Here is a 23,489-nt window from a genome sequence, read left to right as displayed (position 1 = left end):
GAAGTCTTTCAGATCTGGAGTTCTGATAATTAACTTTAAATGTACGGTTTGACAGATAACTTTGAATTATTCTAACAATGTATGTTGGAAAATTATTTTTTTTTTAATTTTACGATCAAGCCTTCAGTGCCAAACACTGTCGAATGCTTTTTCTATATCTAGATATGCAAGACCAGTAGAATAGCCTTCAGATTTTTTGGAATGAATCACTTTTTTTATACACGTAAAAGTTGATGAGTGGTCGAATGTCCATTGCGGAATCCGAACTGTTTATTAACAAAAAATGAATGTTCGTTAATGTGGGCCATCATTCTGTTCAAAATAACTTTTTCAAAAAGTTTACTGATGGAGGAAAGCAAACTGATTGGACGATAGCTAGAAGCTTCTGCAGGATTTGTGTCTGGTTTCAAAATTGGTACAACCCTAGCATTTTTTCATTTGTCAGGAAAATATGCTAATTGAAAACATTTGTTAAAAATATACTTTCGGGAAGTTTCTTGATGAGGATGTAAAAAATTCCATCATCGCCAGGAGCTTTCATATTTTTGAATTTTTCAATAATAGTTCTCATTTCTTCCAAATCAGTATCCCAGGAATTTTCGAAAACGTTCTCTTGATTGAGAATATTTTCGAAGTCCTGAGTAACTTGATTTTCTATTGGACTAGTAAGTCCTTAATTAAAATTGTGCGCGCTTTCAAACTGCATAGAAGTTTTCTTCTTCCAATGCCGGTATTGGCTTCTGAGGTTTTTTTTTTTAATTTTAGATAATTTCCAAAAATGCTTAGAGCCAAGGTACAATTGAGAAATTTTATTTTAAAAATTTTTGTTTCTTAATTGAGAAAAACGTTTCTAGATTTCTTATTTATTCTGTTATATTTTTCTCCAATTTTTATGTTGTTCTGCCCACGCAGTTACGGATCACCCACAGTGACGGATCACTTTGGCGTTCAACATCGAATAACTTGCCCAAAACATAAACGTTTACGTAAAACATGTTTTTCCCATGTTATACTATTTGTCTTCTACCATTTGTAATGTTCAACCGCTAAATAACGGTGTATTTGACAAATGTTTAGTTGGTACCACATAGCTATCATTATATGGTCGTTTTCTGTAAGAAGTGCCGTCAGCATTCATAAGCTCCCACAGGTGGAAAAATTCAAATGTTATAGCATAAAACATGCTCGTTCGCTTCGATTCAGTATGAATTCATCATTGGAAAACATTTTTCTTGATTGTTGATTCTAAATACCAAATATTAGCACTTCTAACTAGTGATCCATAATATGGACCAGGAAATGATTGTTTACTACGGTTATGGATCACATCCAAAGAATGTAGATTTCTTCGCACGCCATCGAGAAGCAGTCTTCCTGCTTGATGAGAAATGATTTTAACAAACTTGATACATTCTACAGAGTCGCCTTTACAGGCCTCTGTTGATGCGAATGGGACATGGGAAAGGAGAAGAAACCGAATAGAGCAGCCGTGCGCGCTCTCTCTCCGGTCGCAGGCAGCATGCTGTTGCCGAAGCACAAAATCAATGAAAACACGGAGCGCATTGAAACTCTTTCGAAACCTCTTCCAGTATGCCATACCATTTTTACCTCTTCTCTTCTCTTTTCGCCAACACTTCACTTCACTTCTCTTCTCTTTCAATATGTCATCGCCCATAGACAAACTCATCATAAACTTCGCGTTGGCGCGAACAGAGACACTTCTGGAAGAATTCCAGAAAAAACTTTCGTTTTGACCGGAAATCTTGAAGGATGTCCCAGGGAAATCGATGAATGAATCACTGGATAAAACCTGGAGGAGTTATGACTTTCTGGAAAAATTTGTCAAATTCAGAATGATTTATGAAATATTTTTTTGAGAAATTACATTTCTGTTCCAAAATTCAGGTTATTAGAGAAATGTCTGCTTTGATGCTATGAAGAGTCAAATTCTTATCTTTTGGCTCCTATTAGATTTCATTTTGTTTTCTTGGCCCTACTTGGTCTCTTTTTTGTTCCTTTTATATGTCTTTTTGGCAAGAGGTCTTCTACTTCCCACTCAGTCGCTACCAGCCCGACAAAAAGCTTTCTTAGTCTTGTGGCAAAGGTGGCATGAAATTGAGGGGTTATAAGCAAAGGGATTTCAGTGACAAAAACCTAGTTTTGTGATAATCTAGATACTTTGAAGTTTTTTCAGCAATTTTCCATTCAATAAAAATTGTTTGGGAGTAAAAAAACAAACCTGTTTTTTTCAAGAATTATACTATGTTTTAGTTGAGAAAACGTGGACACAAAAGAACTCAACTAAATTCAACTCAAAACGATCGAAGTATCACTAACACCACTTTGTGTTTGAGCCCCTAAAATAAAGTAACTATCAATTTACAGCCCATAGTTAACATTTTTCTAAGCTTCACTGCACGCAAAAAAAATGTTCACATTTGTCCTACCCATGGTTCCGAACGTGGACGCGCCTCTGAGTGCAATAATACAAAAAACAAACGTATGTAGAACATAGAGAATGGATATCCCTACCTTTTCCGCCTAACTGTTTCACTGTGAACCGTCTTATATCAGGAAAATAAAACATTTTTCCCCACAGCGGCATGTGATGGATGCGTGAAAAATCAAATCTCTCATCATCTGACTAGTTGCGCTACCAAAGTATAGATGGCTAACAGTATGTTGCGTTTTGCGATTGGAAGCGTATTATTCCGCAAATAAAAGTTACATCTAGCTCATTCTGGAGCAGCTGTCAAATTTTCTTTGGTAAAAAGGAGAAATTTTGTTGAGTACTTCACTTTTCAAGTCCGTACTTGGCTTATGGTTGATATCCACTTCGTAAGTACTGTGCAAAAGGATAGGACAAGTAATGGTCAAGAAATACTTCAGCTGTTCAAATTACTTGAGCTGTATCCAGTTGACAAGTAGAGCTGATTTCGTAACATTGGTAACGCCTGCTGCGTACGGAAAAATGTGCCGCTCAATTATTCCGCAAGTAAAAGTGACACTTCGCTCATTCTGGATCAGCTGTCAAAATTACTTTGGTAATAAGCAACAAATTGTACTTGACCGCTCTACTTAGGATGTGGATACTAGGCTTTAAGCAGTCCAGAGCTGAATAGTAGAACAGATTCCGTAACGACGGTAACGTATGCAATCTAAATCGAAAAGAGCTGTCACTTTTTCCTATGAATCAGTCGTCAAAATCACTATAATAATTTGGAGTAAAAAACTTGAACACTTTACTGTTGGTTTTTGTTAAAAAGTAAAATACCCGATTGTTTGCATTATCTAAGTAAATTTGACCGTTGCTTCAATAGGTGCTGAATGTCACTTTTCTTTGCGGAATAATTGAACGGATTTTTTCAATGTGGTAAACGGGAAAGCTGAATTCGATTCCCATGGCGTTACGAAACGTTACGAAAATTTCTCTTTTTTTAGCTATGGACTGCTTAAGTAATGTTAGTTACGAAATCATGCATTGGACCAGAGCAAGGATGGAAATCTAGTGATCATGACAAAATCCATGATGCCTCGCGTTGTTCTTTATCCTGCGATCACAGCAACAAAGATTAACTCTTTGTCGTCAAGTTATCACAACAAACTACGCTTCGCGAATAATGCATAGTGTTGCACGTGTGCTAGCGATTAACTGTTCGCGAAAAAAAGTTTGATTATTTCGAGGATTTTTCCACTTTTACTTAATGATCTACCTCCATATATGTTGTTCGTGATTCTAGAACCATTCGGACATTGGTTGAGCGATAAATAATAGCGCGAATGTGGCATGATTCAAGTTGATCGCTACTTGTAACAACATCCGATAAACTCTTTGTCCCACGACAAACAGTGCATCGGATGCTTCATATATCCGCTCTACGCACGCGTAATGAGGTGTTGAAATCATGCTGCTGCGAGAGTGACGGCTCTCTTAGATTATTCCAATACTGTGTTGTTGATCGCTAGAGCCGATTTTTTTCCATCCTTGGTCCAGAGTGGATTTAAGTAAGAGTGGCGTCAATGTAAAAATTGAAACAGCGGCGAACTGTCAATTTCATACAAATCCGCGTTCCAATCGAGCAAGAGAACTGTGAAATTGGAACATGACGTCACTCTTCTTTATAGGCACTCTACATTGGTCGTTTCCTGTCCAATAGTTTCGCACAGTACTTTCCAGGTCTGTACTTCCAATAAGGCTACCCAGACAACCAGAAATCGCATGAAAGTTCACGTTTCAACTCGTTTATTCATACTAATTACATCAAACCCGCAAAACACCGTGGATAAACTCTTCAGTTTGATGAGTTTCCTCGCATAAAACACTTCTTTTCTGAGTTTATTTATACATTTTGTTTCGTCTCGTACACTCGTACAAAGTAAGTCGCATCAATTCGTAGCAGCTGTCAAATCAACATTTGTTATCATAAGTTAAGTCGCATAAGATCACAGGTTGGTTCGGTAGAATATTTATACACTCGCATTGTATGTTATTATTCATCACATAATATATGCACGCATATCGCCTCCACTTTTGTACGTAGAAGGCCTTTTCGCGACATCTTATAAGTGAAATTTTGCACATATAAAGCCTCCAGGTGATTTCATTATACATACATTTTGGTTGTCTGGGTATCTATCCATGAGGACTTTCCGTGATACGACCAATAGCTAAAAGTGTGAATAGGCCTATTCACATGACGTTCCAAATCAGCTGATCGGGAAGCTCTTTGACAGTTCTTCTATGAAAATGACAGCCTCGTGTTAGCACCGGTATTCCACCGATGTAAACAAATGCATAGACGGACCTGTCACATGAAAAGGCCTATGCAATCGAAACTACAGAGTGCCGTAAAATGGAGTGCAGTTAATCACTTTTGAGCGGTTTTGCTCAATAAGATCTGATAGGATGCATGTATTATAATCCAAGTAATTTTTAAATCAGTACTGGTCGGCTGTTTATCGAATTATGTAAAGGAAATTTCGACAAAATGGTATAATTTTACCAAAAATAATTTTTAGAAGTCAAAAAATGAAGTTTTTGATTCCGGGGTGAAGTTGATCAAAGAATGTGATAGGTTTTCAAAAATTAAGAGACATGCTATTCACTAAATATGGGGTCACTGAATTCGAATCAAGTCTAAAAAATCTTACAGCTTATTGATAAATCGATAAATTTTGGCATTGAAGTATGTGAATTACAGAATAAAATTGGAAACCTGTTCACGAAAAGAACATTATTTCATCTGGAAATGTTTTTTTCTCCTCGATGTAAATTCTAAACTGGGTTCAGAAAACAAATCTGGAATAGATGAGACAGTTTATTTGAATGGTGTATTTATATAGCCATGGTAATAGTCGATTGTTTGGGAATAGTTCATTAAACGTTAAACATTGTCAAAAAATCCTGTTTTCCATCGGATTAATTATTTTTAATGTCAATACAAATCTAGGAAAATCAAGAGCAGCTATCAAACAATGCGACATCACAGAAATTTTGATAATTGAAATCGAATTATAGCTCTCATGAGAGACTGAACATGTAGGTACGAGAATGATCAACTTCTCCCCACTGATCATCTACACCCCGAATTACGGTACACAAAACATGCGAGTGTTATCAGAGCTTTACCTTTTCCTTTGTAATCGAACGGTCACTCCGATTGCAAAAAGTCAAAAACTCATGGTAAACAAAAAACCAGCTGATCGCAGCTGTCTCATGGACTGCCTTATTAAGGTGAAACATCTCGGAGTTCGAAGATGGCCGGCACAATGGCCGACTTGTGACCCTACTCGCGTTTTCAAAGGCACGCAACTGGAGAAATAGTAGGCAAAAGTTCCTGATTTTCTTATTTTAAGCTTTCTACTAGTGCACAAAGCCAAAATTAAAAGTACACTGTTGTTGGATGCTTCCTTCGCTAGATTAGTGCCTTTGAAGTTTCAGTGCAATCTTAGAAGTTAGATTCCAAACTGTTTCACCTTAAAGTTTAGTACGGACCTCAAGTAGACTCTTAGACTCGTTCATATCGAATGATTTTACGACAATTGGGTTGTTTAGTGATGAAAAATTCACAGTTTCTTGTAGCTTGATCGAAAGAGCAGATTTTTCTTAGTGTGACATGATTTTATTGCGCTTTAATATCTTAATTTTGATAAAGTAAATGATTAAAAACGATTTCATTCCGTCGACTCAATGACATTTCAATTAATATAATGACAGCTCGTCCCGCAGTAAAATTGGGCGAGGGGTGATTCAAACGCGGTTTCCATATCAAATTCAAACAGGTTTTAAAAATAGTTTCAGGGCACGGAAAATTATGAAACTTTGGATTCTGGCTCAGTTTTTAACGTAGAATGAGAATATGTAAAAAAGAGGACACCCCTAAACAAGCCAATTGGTGACAGTTGATCGATTAGATTTATGATCAATTCAAGCGTGTGCTAGAATAAGGGCGTAAGTCGCATGATCGATTTCTCTTTATCGATCCTCTCTTCTGTGAATAATGGTGACAAGATGTAAGTTTGTTGGCAATTTTTCTTCTTAGGATGCAAGATTGCATCGCAGACTAGTAGCTTGAAGTGAAAAACTGCTAAAAAGATTGCACCTTGTCACATTTATTCGCAGAAGAGAGGATCGATGAAGAGAAATCGACCATGTGACTAACGCCATTATTCTAGCGCACGCTTGAATTATACCTCGTGTTTACTATCCGAACGACGTATTTGCATTGATCGATTTCTCTTCATCGTATTTTTTCTTTCGATGACTTGGCCAGGCAAATGTTTCCGTTTGTTGTTTCCGAAGAAAGTTTTCTTGTTTTTTTTTTATCTTGTATTGCAACAAAACTCTCGAAAACTTATTCATACAGACTCAAGTCAAAAAAGTATACAAACTTACTTTATCGATCCTACGTGTTAAGCAGGCAGAATTCTACACGTACCGCTCTGTACCAACTCTACTTTTCACTTTTAGAACGTTTAATTTCCGGACTTACAAAACGACGAAAGTAAGATTTTCAACTTTCGCAACCTAACCACTACTTTCGCCGCCCCGCTGTATGGAGAGACAAAGTGACTTAACCACGAATCAAAACAAAACACTACTTGAGTCGATTATACACTGGTAGAAAAACGTCGCAAGTAACTAAATAAAACGGCTTATCTTTTTGTCATAAAATTCTTGTGTGAAATAATAGGAACTCCATAGTTTTTGAACGCGAGCTCATTGTATGCAAAATTTAATAAATGTACACGTCAAAAAAATGTTAAAAAGGTGTTTCATTTTAAAACAGTTTTAGAAGACAGGTTGTGATTCTTCTGAATTAATTTTCTCAAAACCGTATGAAAGTTACTTTACGTCGATTTGAAAAAGTAATCGAGAACTCTAGTTTCACGTGACTATCCAAAAAGAAAATCGTTGAACTTGAAAACGATCATTGCAGATAGGGTAAGGGTCGTAGTTTGAACCCTCTAAGGAGGTGATTTTGAGTTTTTGTCCCAATTTATTAATTGCACAGCGTAACCACGCCAATGAACATGCCGAGATGTAGAGAAAAATTTCTTCTATGAGTTATAAATGCTTACTTGGTCACGTATTGTGCAAAATACGTCGAAAATAATTTAGTTGTAATGCACTGATTTTCATTATTTTGGACAATCCAATACATTTTGGACCCTCAAAATATATACTTTGGACCCGGTATTTACATTCGATTGTAGTCAAAGCCTCAGATACTGTTTATCATCGTTTGAAATGAAAACCCTGGGGGATGCGAATTGAAAATCAACAAGCAGCCAGGCTGCTGTCAATCTTAAATTTTCGTAAAAATGATCTGAGTGTGTCTAGAAATTTTCGGTCATGATTTCGTCACGTTAAAAAAACGTTATATAATTTATATAACACAAAGACTACCAACTGTACTTGTAAAGTTGTACATGGTCTAAATTATGCATGAGTATTTTAGAACTTTTCTTTTTGGTATATTTATTGGGTTAATTGCCAACACCGAAATATTGAATATTTGTGTGAAGTATTTTAAGGGTGAACTTTTTCTGTGGTTTCCTGCGAGACAACCAAACAAACAACGGTTAGCACTGCAGTGTCACCATTGAAATGTTACCGTTAAATAAAGGTACGATTTCCATAATGTTTTTCAAACACTTTGGATGGAAAGAGTAAAACTGGACTAAAATTATCACTCCTACACATAGCCCAACGATCATGAACGAAGTGGTTTCCACAATTCAAAACGTATTCTGTTCAACAGAAGAAAACACTAAATACAGCTACATCAGTTTCTAATCAAACACCACACTTATCACAAAGAAAGAAAAACTATCCTGGTGGCGTAGCACCGGCCGAACCTCCAGCTGAATTGCGTAAAAATCTATCACGCAGAACGCTAAAATAACGTGACAGGCAGTTGAAAACACAACCATTTGTGGTGCGGCCTACCACGTTTTTGTCATTGCACTATTGTCCAAAAAGCAGTTTTAAGCCTGATTTGCTGCTGAAAAGGTATCGCTAATGAAATTTTCTACAGCGACTCCAGTTTGAAATGACATTTCCTCACTATAGGGTCCTAAAGCCCTGTTCCAATTTTAGTACAAAACGCCTAAGTGTACGCCAGATACATATTTTTACTCAATTTTCAAGTGTTTCTCGTTGGTTTAAGCCAAAAAAAAAACACTTTTCTGGTTTTGGAGATTTTGTCACTCCCCTTGGTTTAACCCTCTAATACCCAACCCCGCCTTTAGACAGGGTACACTTTGCAATTTTGTGTTTTTTTTTTTTTTGTAGCTCGGAAATCGAAATGATTTTATTGTTGGCTTACGGAAAATAAAATACGCCCCGGAAAAAAATAAAAATTTAATATTTTCAACAGTGCCGTAAAAACATGAATTTTTATTATTGCCAAAAATCAGTAATCAGCTAAGTCCTAAAAAAATAAAAAGGATAGGGATGTTCAAAAAAAAAATTATAAAAATCAAAAACCAAATCATTGCCCAAAACGTGTTTAGAATGGTTTTAGATAACGAAAAATGATATTTGAAACAAAAATAAAAATTTGGGTATTAGAGGGTTAAACTCAAATTTTGTATTTCGTTTTCCATGTCCCTCCCGAAATGTCAAATAGGAACAACCCCACACGGAGAAAATGAAGTACTCAAAAGTGAGGTCATTCCACTCAATTCGGGGGGTTCGTGCGTAAACCTAATTTTTAGTTGATGGGGTAGAAGTTGTTTTCATTTGCAGCCATGCAAAAAATACCTACTGGCTAAGTTCTTTTTACTCTACCGGCAGATCAAACAACTAAACTCCCAGTACTATGCCACTTACTCAAATTTGAGGTAACGCACAAAGGTTCGGTTTTTGGGTTGTTTTGCTCTTCGCTCTCTGACAACAATAGAAGAAGCGAATGAAATAGGGAGAGAAAAATAACTCAAATATAAGTTAAAAAATACTCAAATATGAGTTTTCCGTTTTCTCCGTGCAGTATTAGCACTTTTTTAAAAGTGAAACCCCAGTTGAAATTTGTCGGCGAAGTAAACTTCAAACATGATCAAAAGTGTCAAGGTTCAAATTTTAACCAATTTTTGAAATAAAGATTAAATATAATATAGCTGTTATTTGAGGGGCAAAATTTGCCAAAATAGTAGCAAGGATACGCTCTGTCGTGTTAATCAATAAAAACAAGATTTTATCAAACATTTTAGGACCCTATTTGTAAGTTTGAGGGAGTTAAATTTTTTCCTATTGTTTTTACAGAATGTTTAGTAGTTTTCCGCATCTTCCAGATGATACGCATGCAAACCAACAGGTGTTGTTAGTGTTTGCTTGTTAAATTTTGTATAATATCTATTTATCACAGTTCAAATTATGCAACAAAACTGATAAACTGATGTCGTTTCTTGATGCAATCAAGCCATTTTAATGAAACTCGTTAACTGTCATGTGAGAATATTCTCTCCGAAATGTTCATCTCTCCTTCATCCCATAACGGGTTCCCTTGAACACTCATCAAATTACCTCACGGCTGACGACGACCGGGATGTACTTGTCAAAATGGCAATGTTTCAATTCTGTCCCGAAACAAGTTTTAAAGGAAATTACGTTCGGGAACCTCGACAAAGTTTTCCATCCCATTTCTTTTGCTCGGCGTTAAATCAACCGAGAATCAAAAAAAAAATACACGAAACAACCACATGCTGCATCGTCGTTGATCAAGCAAGCCAAGTGTCAAACTTGTTAAGAGGATCAAGAAGGATCCAAGTACTCATGGCGACGACAACCAGTGCGAGATGCGACTGACCTGGCGAGGGTTGTAATCCGAAACCGTTTCCTCGCACCCGTTCGTAGAAGCGCAAAACAAAAGAATCTCAATTTTGATAGGTACCTGGCCCAACAAAATGAGCCAGGAAAACCGGTAAAATTTGTGTAATTTTATCCGCTTCAATCTCGATCTCCGCGTCATCCAATGATGAGGGCGGTTAGGGCGCAGCCTACTAGAATCAACAACAAACATCAGCAGCCTACTACGTTGATGGATGATTTTTTATGGGAGATGGAGGTGATCGGTGAGGATCACTGCCAGGGGAGATGTAGGTATGTGTAGCAAAATGATTGTGATCCGGTCGTCCACCGCGCCACCGATATTTTTGCTTTCGGGGGTCCATTCCGGGCCCAACGAATGTCGGGGCACAGAGCCAAACAGCGAAAAACTATTTAGGAATGTAAATTATATTCAGGCAACTATTACCGGGCTAATGATGTCGTTAGCGTCGTTGGACGATTAGAGGTAACGTTTATGGCGAAGCCTGCTTGGATTGGACCCCGCGTGTGGATTGAATTTTTGACAGCTCGATCCCGTTTTAATTTTTTTCTGTGTTTTGACGCTGCCGTCGTGCAACAAGGCCTACTCGGACTCTGTGCGGATCCAATCGTGAGGGACGGAAGGAAATTTGTGTTGACCTAATAACATAATAACGTTACTTACCGAACGTGTTTCGGCAGCGATCGGTGGCCATCATTAGGTGATATTAGCGACGAGGATAATTTTGATTAGATCGAAGCATTTGAAATCCAGATGCAAGTTTTCGAACGAAGGCAATCTTGCACATTGCTCGCATTTTTAGTAGTATACGAACGGGGTGACATTTCAGACACGTTGGCGTTCGCTGGCGATAAAATCACGAAACTTATTTGTTCGACACCTCGCTCGTTACGGCTTTATTGACAGTTCGTCGTGTGCAGTAACGGCTGCTGCCAGAAGGCGGCGCTGGTAGCAAATGATCTGATTATCTCCGTTTACCAGAGCGACGAGAAGTGCGTGGTCGTCGTGTGTCACATTGACAATCCCCGTACTCGATGACGCTGTTTTACCTCTAGTCTCCAGTCTGTTCGCCTTTTTAGTCAACTTTATCGCATTCTAATCGCATCGATTTTCACTTTTGTTTCTACGTCTTCTCTTTTACAGATGCATGTGTGAACCCGGATACACTGGGAAAAACTGCGAGTCGCACTACATTCCCTGTTCGCCGTCGCCTTGCCAAAACGGAGGCACTTGCAAGCAGTCGACGAAATTTAACTACGAATGCAAATGTCCACCAGGTAAGATCATTATTTCTGTTTTCTATATGTAAGGGAACTGGGGGGTAAGGTGCCCATGGGAGGCGAAACGAGTCACTCTCGAGTCAAATCTGCTTCTTTCTAAACATGGACGTATTGCCCCCAGTTCCCCCATGCATGAGCGGGCGGTCACTTACCATCGCAGTAGGCCGGCCGCTGTTTAACACATTTTTCGCATTTCCCACGTGAGCGCGTGCACGGCCTACTATGTGCAGCGGAGTGACAAGCTCTCGCCGCGGCACGGCGCGGGAAGATTGACAGATTTATGCAATCATTATTAGAATTCTATCAGCTCATTAAGATGACTGCGCGCTGCACACTCAGCAATGGTGGCGGCATCTACTGAGAGAGAGTGGGCAACGCACTGATACAATGTGTGTCTCTGCAGTCAGTGGCGGGATTGAAAACCCAGCACAAGAATCCCATTGTTGTTGCTTGCAAGCAGCCAGCACCCACCTGCAGTCTGCTGATGAAGTGATGCCGCCTTCGCCTCTGCTTCTTCAAAGATCGCTTTTGTGCCGAGAGTCATTTTTCAGCGCGCATCGCATACTGCGGTTTCACTTGTCTGATTAACACCTTTCTTGTCGTCGTCGAATGAAGGTACTTTGTTGTCACACTTTGATCCCGTCGAATAACAGTAAATTCCCTGCGATCATGACATTGTGAGAACTGTGATCGCGCAGATTCCTGGCAACGGCAGGAGGAGCCGTTCACATCCCAGTTTCGGTGCACGTGACATCCGAAGGGTGTTTCGGGCAATTACGTAACGGAACATGCTCGTTTCGTAATCCGGGAGCGATCGTGTTCTCCCAGAGTGCACGATCTAGCCTTCGGGAAATTTGGTGTTCCGGAAAGAACCATTCAACCACGTCAAAATTCTTTCGCAACAGCAGCCGGACAAAGGAATCTTCCAGGAGGCCCGGAGGGAAAACTCGACCCGGACGCTTTGTTGTACGGTGTGTGATAATTTTCCAACGGTTTGCTTTGAGATCTCCTTCTTCTGGATCAGTGCAGAACGTTCTCTGGAGAACGTTCCGTACATGAAGAACTCTTGCACAACTGCAAGCCCTGTGGTCATTTCCCATCGAAAAAGCGGCACGGTTCATAATTAATAAAGTACCTCCACTCGGCAGACAGCCTCAAACACGGCTTGCTTTGACGTAGTTTGTTTATGTCAAATCGTTGCCGTTTCATGGCAACCCCTCAACCTCGCTTAAATCGCTAAAAGGAAACTGACCGCACGGTTCGGCACGCCTACTCCGCCTCCTTCTTCCTTGATGCAAAGATACTTCGCGCGATTTGTACCGGGATCGCAACGATCAATCCCGCCGTCATCGATCGAGTAACGACGTGGCGAAAGGGCCATTAATTATTGGTCGTATCTTCCTGTGTTGTGTATCGTTTCACGGGACCCCCGCCCTCACGTGAACAACGCAAAACTAGATCGACCTACTTACAACGGAGCCATCGTCGTCATCGGATTGGTTGGGTCACAACGACAAACATGGCGAAGGTGGTCGGACAGATCGACCGAACTTGGACCCGGACGGCTGGGACACCGCCGCCGCACACAATAATCATTCATTTATCTTGCCTCCGGGCGGGTCGGGCATTTCAAGCCTCTCCCGTCGCCGCCATTGCCTCGCTTGCAGGCCGGGGCGAAAAAGAGGAAAATAATAATAACAATAACGAAATATTGCGGGACCGTGATTACCTGGGGCCATTCTGCGATCCAAATCCACCTTGGAGAAGCCACAAACGCGAAGCGCAAGGGTCCAAAAATACGCCGCGGCGCGGTGGAGATACGGCGGAACGGCGAGGGGCGAATTGCGAACAAAAGTGTCTGTCCAGATCGGAATGGAATGGCAGCCGAAGAGCGATCGTAATTGAGGTGTGGTAAGGTTTCGGGAATGCTGCATGAATTGGAACCTTTATTGCTGCGATTTGCGAGCGAGGATTTGATGCATAACAATGCTCCATCGGAGCTGAGGGTCACAAACAGATCGAAACTTTGTGTTAGATGATGTTTATAATACTCCCATTTTACTCTAGTTCGTCTCAATCTGAAAATAGCGTTAGCGTTAGCGTAGTTACGGTATACTTCGTAGATTAGATACTAGCAACATTCATGTTTCTTTTTAATAATCTCATCCTGACTACACACTTAAAATTAATCACAGATATCTGTGAAATTTCACCGGATTCTCAACAGCAGATTTTTCGGTAATCCGTTCGGTGATTTTTTACTTCACCGAACGATCTGTAAATCTTGAAAAATTTCATCTGTCAAAAGCACCGAATAGTTCGGTGATTTTGTACAGATTTTTTGTGGAATTGTTGATTGTTTTTAAAAGTTTTACTGACCTGTTCGGTGATTTTTTACAGATTTACTGTGATTTTTTTGTTATTCTATTGGCATTTTTCCGATTGAATCTGTGTAATTTTACAGAATTTCTGTGAAAAGGGAAAAGTTTCCTTTCGGATTTTTGATGACATGCTATTATTGCATTAATTTCGAAGCACTTGCTACATTCTAAATATACCTACAAAATGAATGACGCAAACAGGTTAAACGAATTAATTAAATTGGAATTGAAACTAAACACTTACGGGGATTACGAAATAGAACATTTTTATTCCCTGTGCACCTTAATTTTATTGGGATTCTAAAACAAAGAATTCCTTACAATTATTATACAAATATCAATCAGCCTCACTTATTTTGGATGCCCATTTTCTTTTTCAAAATAGTCACTTGATTCTTATTCTATTTAACTTTTCCACTTGTAACAGCACCAATTTTGGATCAAGCCGCGATTGGCAATTGATTTCACAGATTTTCGGTACAAACAATGAAATATTTCATCTTCACCGAACAGCATGTGAAAATTTTACAGAATTTTGTACTTTTTCTGCCTTTACAGAATATTCTGTAAATATTTGACAGTTCTGTTCAAAACATTAGTGGTTCACAGAAAAATCCGTAAAAGCGTATTTTACAGTTCAGACTCTGTGGATTATTTCACCGAATTCTGTGTTTTATTCTAAGTGTGTATACTATAAATAAGTCACTTTTGAGTATTTTTCATGTTGAAAATACATGATCTTTTCTATCAGTGTAGGAATATTTTGTTTTGGCCAGTGATGCCAGTTGCATCAAAAGTATTTACAATGTTCGTAGAACGTCTGCGCAATCGAACAGTTTATTCTCTTTCTTCCTTTTGTGATTACATTCGAATGGACTTATCCACGGTCTTCTTTTATTGTCGACTTTCTTTTTCTTTTCCGCTGTAAATGCGGGCCGTGTTTACATAAAATGACATCCGGACCAACATCCAGTGAATGAACGTTCACCGGATGAACATTGAGTGGATGAATGTGCAGCGAAATTGTTCATTTTTTGTAAACACGGCCCGCAGTAAAGGTTTTCTTCCCGCTGAAAGTTGCGGCATGACGTCATCGTAGATTAGTTCATTGAGACCTAAGTTTGTTACGTATGGTGATGTAAATTCTTGGAAGAATTTATTACACATTTCCTGGAGCTAGTCGTAGTCGAATTCATATTGTAGATAAATTCCTAGACAAATTTCTAATTGAATAGCTCTTTGATAGAACACCTGTACAAATTTCTGTCTTCTATTCTAACAACATTTGTACATTTCGCCGTGATTCCTCGTGGTCCTAGGTTTCTGCTTGAATTTTTAAAAAGTCGACCTTAATATCCTCCATAAATTAGTAGAAAGTTGCCCCAAACCTTAAATCCTTTCAAGAAAAAAGGCATAAGAAATTTATCTGATATTTTCTTCAGAAGAGTCGATCAAAACGAAAGTTGAAATTGAAATACTTCAGCAAAAACCGGTCAAGAACTTTCTTCAGAAACTTTTCCACAATCCTTTTCTAGAAATTTCGAATATCTTTCGTTGGTTTCCTGCTAATAAATCGTTGGAATTTCGCCAGAAACTTTTCCAGATTTCTCCAAAAAATCCGTGAAGTATAACACTGAAAATTTCTTCAGAACCTCGTTCGGAAATTTCTCTTCTAAAATCCTTCTGCAAATTTTCATTTTCCTTAATACTTTCGATTGTGCCTATCTTTAAAGAAATCCTTCAGAAATAATAAGTCAATATTTTACCAAAAATCCATCAGAAAATCAGGCAGTTATGCACCCAAAAAACGTAACAATTTCGCCAGAAATTTGTTCATAATCTTTGGATTATGTTAGAAATGCCTTCGAAACTCTATCAGAAACCCCAGCAGAATTTCCTCGTGGGTTTCTACCAAAAATAATTAAACGGTTAGACATGTTTTTTTCGTGGCTTCTGTTAGAAATTCAGCCGAAATCGTGTTAATCGTGATCACCGCAAGGAATTTTATCACACACACGACACGACGACACACGTGTTAAATGTACAAATTGAAATTGAAACTGCGAAAAGAAACCACGTGCTCCGGTGGGGATCGAACCCACGACTCCCCATTCGCACGATGGGCGCTTCAACCTACAATTTTGTTTTGATCATAGTTTACTTAACCCTTAGAGGCCCGGGAAAAACCTTAAATTTTGAAATGGACACAACTCGGAGACTTGTAGATTAATTAATTTATTTTATTACATTTTATTTATTTATTTTTTTTAAAGTAAATGCGATTTATTCTTCTCACAGTGCTTGGGTGCGGCATTCCCCCTGACCCTCCCTCTTTTGTAGGTAGCGGAATAAGCGTGGACACGAGAGGTTCCAAAATTGGCTTCAAACGGATATCTCAGCCATATATTTGAGCCAATATTACTCAACTCCAGATAGCCTTCAATCTGCTGAATATCTTTGCCGAAGACTCCAACCTTCTAGCAGATACCGATCTTGAGAGGGAGAGAAGATTGAAGATTTCTTTTTACTACCGCCAACTAGCGGATAAAATCCCAATCAGACTCTTCAACGCCAGATAGTACTTGATCTGTTGAACAGCTTTGCCGAAGACACCAGCCTTCTAGCTGAGAAGGATTTTCAGATACAGACAATTGAATCAACTTTGTCACTAGCTAGGTGGCGCGAGAACATTCTCAATCAAACTCTTCACCGCCAGATAGCCCTTGATTAGACCTATTCAAATGTCAGGAAGTTGCTCAGTCAACCAATATTTTGATTTTTTGTGTCAAAATGAACTGCTGGTCAAAATTTCAGTCAATTTGGAGAAAATTTAGATGTACTACAAATCAATTATGTGTTTTTGGACTATTTCCAATCTTTGAAAATTCATACCTACTGAACGGAATAATAAAACTGATCGAAAATACCTGTACATAGTAGTTTATTAATTCTACGAACTTTTGTCGAACGCGGTTTTATGATAGGAGCAAGTTCAAACATAGTTTGGTTGATGTTTGTGCTTCAAGGTTCTTGAAAATCACTACATTTAGGGAGTGTTCTCCCTGAAAAACATACCCGTATGGAAATTTCGGATTTTGAATTTCCAGAACATGATGACTAATTATTTCTAAAACTCAATCCCGTTAAAAGATACCTTTTATCTTACGAAAATAAATTGTAAAAAATAGGTGATTAGTGATTAGCACATTCGTAAATCCGCTGTGGGTGAGCCAAGAACACCACCGTGAGCTGCAAGGAATGTAAAAAATGAACACGTTAGCACTGCTTTTTCTCTGAGACGAGACTCGCGAAGACGGTCTTCTTTTTCTGTGATTGCTGAGTTTTTTTTTTATTCCACATTGTGTTTATACTAGAAATCCTTTATAAGATCGCTAGTTTATACCTAAGACAAGACGTGACAGATCAAAGTACAAAAACGAAACCAATTGCCTGTCAAAAAAGACCACTTCTCATTGGTCGTTTTGGCAAAGGCCTACTTCCACATCGTTGAGTTGAATTGCAACAGGGCACTTTGTTGCTAGCCCGGTCGTGTTGCTAGTTTATAAATTAGAGTTTTTATCAAAAGTTTGGAAATTTTTCATGCTCTTTGTTTCAAATCATCGATATTAAGTTCAAAGCATGTGCGTTTAGAATGCTAAAATAAATAAAAAATACCTAACGGAGATCAATATAATGAAAATTGTGTCAATTCTCTTCAAAAATATCGCCGGATTTGAATTTTCAACTATTTATTTTTCCAATGTAACATCCTCCATTGCACTAAATGAATGAAGCGTGCAAGAAACGATCGATTTATGGGTCTTGATATTTGAAATTGTTCACAAGATTTGCTTAAAAAGGATACTGGTAACACTGGCTTTTGTATCGTCAAGGTTATGGACTGAAAAACAACGAGGCAGTCTTAGTTGAGCTGTCACTTCCTGTCCTAGGTTTATACCTGGGAGGGAGGCACCGATACTACACACGAAATATGACACAACACTTTTCCAAATTGCAAGATAACTCCAGCTCACCAACGACAATCAAGGCAGGCTTGCGAAAAATCGCTAGTTTTCCTTTGTTGTGTACCTTCGATCTTTCTGGACAAACTTGGGAAAAGTGCCATAGTGTTATGTGCATTTAATTTTAATTTTGATTGGAAAAGAGTAAAAAGATGTGTGTTTCAATACTTTATATTAGATCAAATTAAAAGGTGCTATCGTGGCATTGCTTTTGGGTGTACAGGAATTGATTTTCAACGGATTGTTGTCAACTTTGTTGAAATGCAAAAATATGTTTTAATCAATTACGCGCTTTTCTCATGTTTATCCATTCTTTAAGATCTGGGCTCAAAGTGACAGTTCGTGACAGCAGAATCTCGGCCCACTATGACGTACATAAATTTTGTATCGGTTTCTCCCTCCCAGGTTTATACCAATCATGCGCAAGTCGTTCAAACTCTTACATGGACCTCTTAGCAAAAAAATGATTGCGTTTTCATTACACCGAATCATAAATAGCCTTTTGAGTGAAATTGCATGCCAGCAAACGTAGCAGACATTAGAAATAACTAATCTTGTGTTTTGATTTATCAGCAACTTTGAAAAAAACTGCTTCGCCGACTGAGGTTTTTAAAAACAGTTTATTGTGAATACAATACTTTTCACTTTTGCAGCCATAAAAACGGCGGACTGCATTTGACGTTTCGTGACAGCGGAATCTGATGGGCTGCATTTGACGTTGATATTTTCACTTCGCGAGTCTCTCTCAGCTTTTTCTCAGTCGATGATAATGATTGTTTTCAAATCGTTCTGAATTGTCAGCGAAATACGATCAAAACAATCATTACTCGGAAAGAAAAAGCAATGCTAACTTGTTCAATTAATTCATTCGACGGTACATGTGTCATGCACGATTTAACTATCATCAGGTTGGGATGAATTGTTCGATCTTTGGGCATTTTTTTTGTAATTTAGATCCTAAAGCAACATGTAAGCTGTTAATGGATAATGAATGCATAGATTTATTATGTTTGTTTCCCGTTGTCTAGGGCCTGGAAAAATAATCCCAATGTGTGTTTTTTACATATTCAGAAAACCGTGATTTCTGGGTACTGTGGAGAACAAATCTCGATCAAATGATGTTTAAGCTTAATTCAATCTTATTGGCGTGTTCGAAAAACTTCAACAGAATAGAATTAGCTTTCACACATTTTCAACTTGAAGCATAGTGAAATCTCTATCGTTTCTTCTAGCGTTACATTTGGAAGGAGCATAATCAACAATGGCGCTGGTGCAAGTGAAACAAAGTTTTAAATTTTCGCATGTAAAATTTAAATCAGTAGGCAGGGAAGATATTTTTCATCTACGTTACCTGTAATACATGTAAACCGGGTAGAAACATGCGCTGAAAGAGACGGGGACGTCATCGCCAACAAAAATGTGACCAGCGCCATTCAGATATCATGCTAGTTTTTTGAACAACAACAATGAGCGGCCCGCCAGAAAACGTCATTCGAACGTCTCGTAAAATGGCTTATTCCGCACTTGCATCAACCGTTCGTACAAAGAAAATGTTTTTATTTTATCTGAAATTAAGTTAATTCAATCGGTGCATCCATGCAACCGTTACACAACGTTACACACAGAAATTGAAGCCGTCAGAAAGTTTCAAATGTAAACAAAAACGTTTTTTTGAATTTCTAGACAAAAATCGTAGAATTTCCTCGGTTTTCCATTGTCGATCGATTGATTAGACTATGGGCAAGCATATTATACATCCAGTGTCATGGACTTTGTCACCAAACGATAAAAAATGCCGGTGGTCCAAAATATATACTTTGCGGGTCCAAAATGTATTGGTGTGTCCAAAATTATGAAAAACAGTGCTTCACAATTCAATTATTATCGACGTTTTTTGGATCCTTTTTGGGTATTTTTATCTCGTAGAGGAAGTTTTTCTCTACATTTTGACATGTTCTTTGACTTGGTTACGCTGTGCAATTAATTGATTGGGACACAAAACTAAAATCACTTCCTTAGGGGGTCCAATATACGACCGCTACCCTACTTTCAATTTTCTCTGAACTCAACCCCTAGTCTCCACGAAGATTATGAAATTTGTATGGACCGCGGTCTTCGGCCAGAACACGTTTGATGTCGACCTGCGATAAAACATTTCCCAAATCTCAACAAACAAGTCGAGACTGCTAAAAATATCACCACCAAACGTGTTTGCCGAGAGCGGCTACATCCTCGGGCAAACCACACAATTAATACCGCAATTCGGCAAACAAAATTAAGCTTGTACGACTGTCAATTTCACCAACTCGCACCGATCAATCCATGCCGACAATTACCGAAAACCTTCGACCGCGGTCCGGCCATCCACGATCGATCGACTGTAATTGCCGCCACGTACCTAGTAGCGGCAAGCAGCAGCAACAGGTCCCTCCACTCGATGGATCGGGTAATGATCGGTAATTGATATGACCCGATTGAACCCCGGGGTTCGGGGTGGAGGATGCTCAACAAAGTAGGCACCGCTACTGGGACTGGGAGTCGAAATTTTTGCGCGTCGTCGCCGCCGTTTGTCCATTTTCCACGCTGTCTGCCGCGATAGCCGAATGTCGATTTGACCGACATGCGGTGATTGTCAATCGCGGTGCGGCGATTGATTGTCAATGGCGACATTATTTTTATTGTAGTGACGTTTCGCGATCGGTAGCGATGGCGATAAGCGCAGCACCTCGGCAGATCGGGAAACCGGTTGCTGGGATCAACGCAGTCCCAGCACCTGAACAATTTCCCATCACCACATCATGGAGGTTCGAAGCAGGCCGTTTCGAAATTTTGGCCGGTAAACGGTGCGGCGAAGGAATTTAATCTTGTTCCATACTTTTTGGAGTGCGCGCACGTACTTTTGTACTTGTACGGACGATGGCAACCCAGCAGAAATCAAAGTAGCTGCACTCGGCCGAATCGGATCGCAGCGGGGAACCATAAAGATAAGTACGGTTGCAGTTATTTTAATTTTATTAAGATTCAAAAGTAATTTTCGGAGGTTTCTGTTTCCAGCGTTCGCAATGGTTGAGGAGAGGTTGAAGGAAAACAAGTTTTGGGTAGGATGCTCTGGCCCGGTTCAACCGAAACCGTAAAATTTCGCGGTTTGACCTGTCGCACTTCGTTTTGCTTTTGTTTTCGGCTGTTCGTAGGCCTCGTCGACGGCGTTTGCGCAATATTGGTTCTGTCTTGTCGGACTTTTTGGAACTGTCAAAACCTTGGTTATCCGTCGTGTAATACATAAATTACGGTAACGACTTGTTTGCTGTCCCGTAAACCAGGGGCGAATGAGATAGTTTACGACCGGGATTATAAACTACCGTCATCATCGTCGATTGCAATCGTTCGAATTTTATCGTCTTTTTCAGGAGGAACCTAATTGGACCGCGCAATCGCAGTACCTGAATCGGTTACCTGAATGTAAAGCAGATCGCGTTCTCATGTGAATTGCGAGTCAGACTCGGGTTGGCTAAATGGGACCCCGCGGTGCGCTGGTCATTCACAAAACCCCCGAAATGCGCAAATCGTGCCAGGAATTGCAATACCGCGCGGTCATAAAACAGCTCAACAAACATGTAACCATCCATCATCTGCCTAACTCGAGGGGACACCGGATGCGCTCGCGCAGTTCGCGGAGCTCTAAACTACAATGTATTCCGGCCACGTGACAAACCTAAGCAGGCTGACAACGAGAGCGATAACACACACTCGTCTCGACAAAGGCCAAACCAAAGCAGGCGGCGCTTTTGGAGCAATTTTGTGTGCGAACGAGGGGTTTTATGTTGCGCGCGCGGGTGCTTGCTTCCATTCATGAAATTGATAGCTCAATGATGCGGCGGCGAACAATGCGATGAACGATCGCGGAACACGCCGCGCACAAAAGGAAGAAGGAAGCATTCTAATTTAGTTGCGTCGTCGTGATAGCAGGTCTTCTCGCACCGCCCTCAACCCACCTTTCCGAGATCCAAACTTAGCTGCGGTTCAGTGTGAGAAACTGATGAATGCATTAATTTTCGCGCGCGGCTTTTCTCCGCGCTTTTGTTTCGCGTGTGCACGGCTTCGGCGGTTTTTGGATCTGGAGCGTGCAGATCTGCGCACGATGATTGGGCGCGTTGGGTCACGGCGATTCGAGTTGTTTGCTGCCTCCGCAATACTGCAATCTCTATGCGATGGTGCACTTCATCAGGACCGGAAGATTGGCGTCATGTGAGTGCACTCGGGAGATAAAGGTTGAGTGAAAGAGAAGGAGCATACCAATCCTCGCGCGCAGTTGGCACGCCTCTAGTGTTGAGAATCTATAATATTTGACAGTGTTTACATTTCTAAATGGAACAACTAATGCAAATTTGATCGAAGTAGTCGATGGTGTTCAGAAATAACGTCAAATGGAACTCGGAAGAAGACAAAACATTGTGTACAAATCAGGGGGTGAAATGAGCCAATAATTAGATACCCAACATTGATTCAACATGGCGTCCAGTGTCTTTGTTTTGATTCTTTTGGGACTGACAAAACATATGATTTTTTGGATAGGAAACATCAATGATACCTCACTGATGCGTAAAACATTCAACAAAATGTTGAAAAGAGGAAAAGCGTTATCAAATACGACGATTCAACGCAATATATTTAATTGCCAGAAACTAGTACTAGCAGCACATGACCCGTATACTCGAAAATCAGGAGCAAGTTAGGGCAAACCGACCAGAAAGTGGGTACCAAAACGCGAAGTACCAAAGATGATGTGCGGAAGATCCGAAATGTATGCAGGATGACAGCTGTGTCAGTCCTCTGGTACAAATAACCTGAGAAACCCGGAGTGGTCCCAAAATTTTACGGCTCATAAGGTAATCTAGAATGCCGTGAAGAGGCTAAAGTACTGAAATTTCCTAAAACAACAGTTTGTTGAGTGCTCAAAACCATGAGTATGGAAAGGAATCAGTGGACCACCGATAAAACTGGAACCAGGAACCGTCAGCTGCGTACCTGGGTGTTGAGGTGCGTTAAAGCCAATCCTGTTCAGGAGTCTCTTCAGAATACTTTTCAGGAGTCTCATCAGAATCCTGTTCAGGAATCTCTTCAGAATCGTGTTAAGGATTCTCACAAAATTCTGTTCAGTGTTGTCACAGAATCCTATTAAGAATTCTCACAGAATCCCGTACTTGATTCTCTTAGAATTCTCTTCAGAATCCTGTTCAGAATTCTCTCCAGAATCCTGTTCAGGATTCTTTTCATAATCCTGTGTACAATTTTCTTAATGTTTAGGATTCTCTCCAGAATCCTGTTAAGGATTCTTTCCAGAATTATGTTCAGAATTCTGTTCAGCATTCTCTCCGGAGTCCTGTTCAGAGTTCTCTCCATAGCCCTGGTCAAGATTCTCTCCAGAATCCTGATCAGGTTACTCTCAAGAAACTAGTTCAGCATTCTCTCCTGAAT

General features: G+C 39.6%; 1 protein-coding gene across 1 annotated transcript in view; it reads left to right on the top strand.

Moving 5' to 3' along the window:
* LOC5573035 (neurogenic locus Notch protein) overlaps positions 1 to 23,489 on the top strand; it is a 217,971-nt gene that overhangs the window by 141,837 nt on the left and 52,645 nt on the right. The window contains exon 5 of the mRNA XM_021838030.1: positions 11,475 to 11,608. Coding sequence (XP_021693722.1) covers positions 11,475 to 11,608 — 134 coding nt within the window. The remainder of the gene's footprint in view (positions 1 to 11,474; positions 11,609 to 23,489) is intronic.

The sequence above is a fragment of the Aedes aegypti genome, chromosome 1, assembly GCF_002204515.2.
Source record: "Aedes aegypti strain LVP_AGWG chromosome 1, AaegL5.0 Primary Assembly, whole genome shotgun sequence".
Classification (NCBI taxonomy): Eukaryota; Metazoa; Arthropoda; class Insecta; order Diptera; family Culicidae; genus Aedes; species Aedes aegypti.
This window is presented reverse-complemented; position numbering and strand designations above follow the sequence as displayed.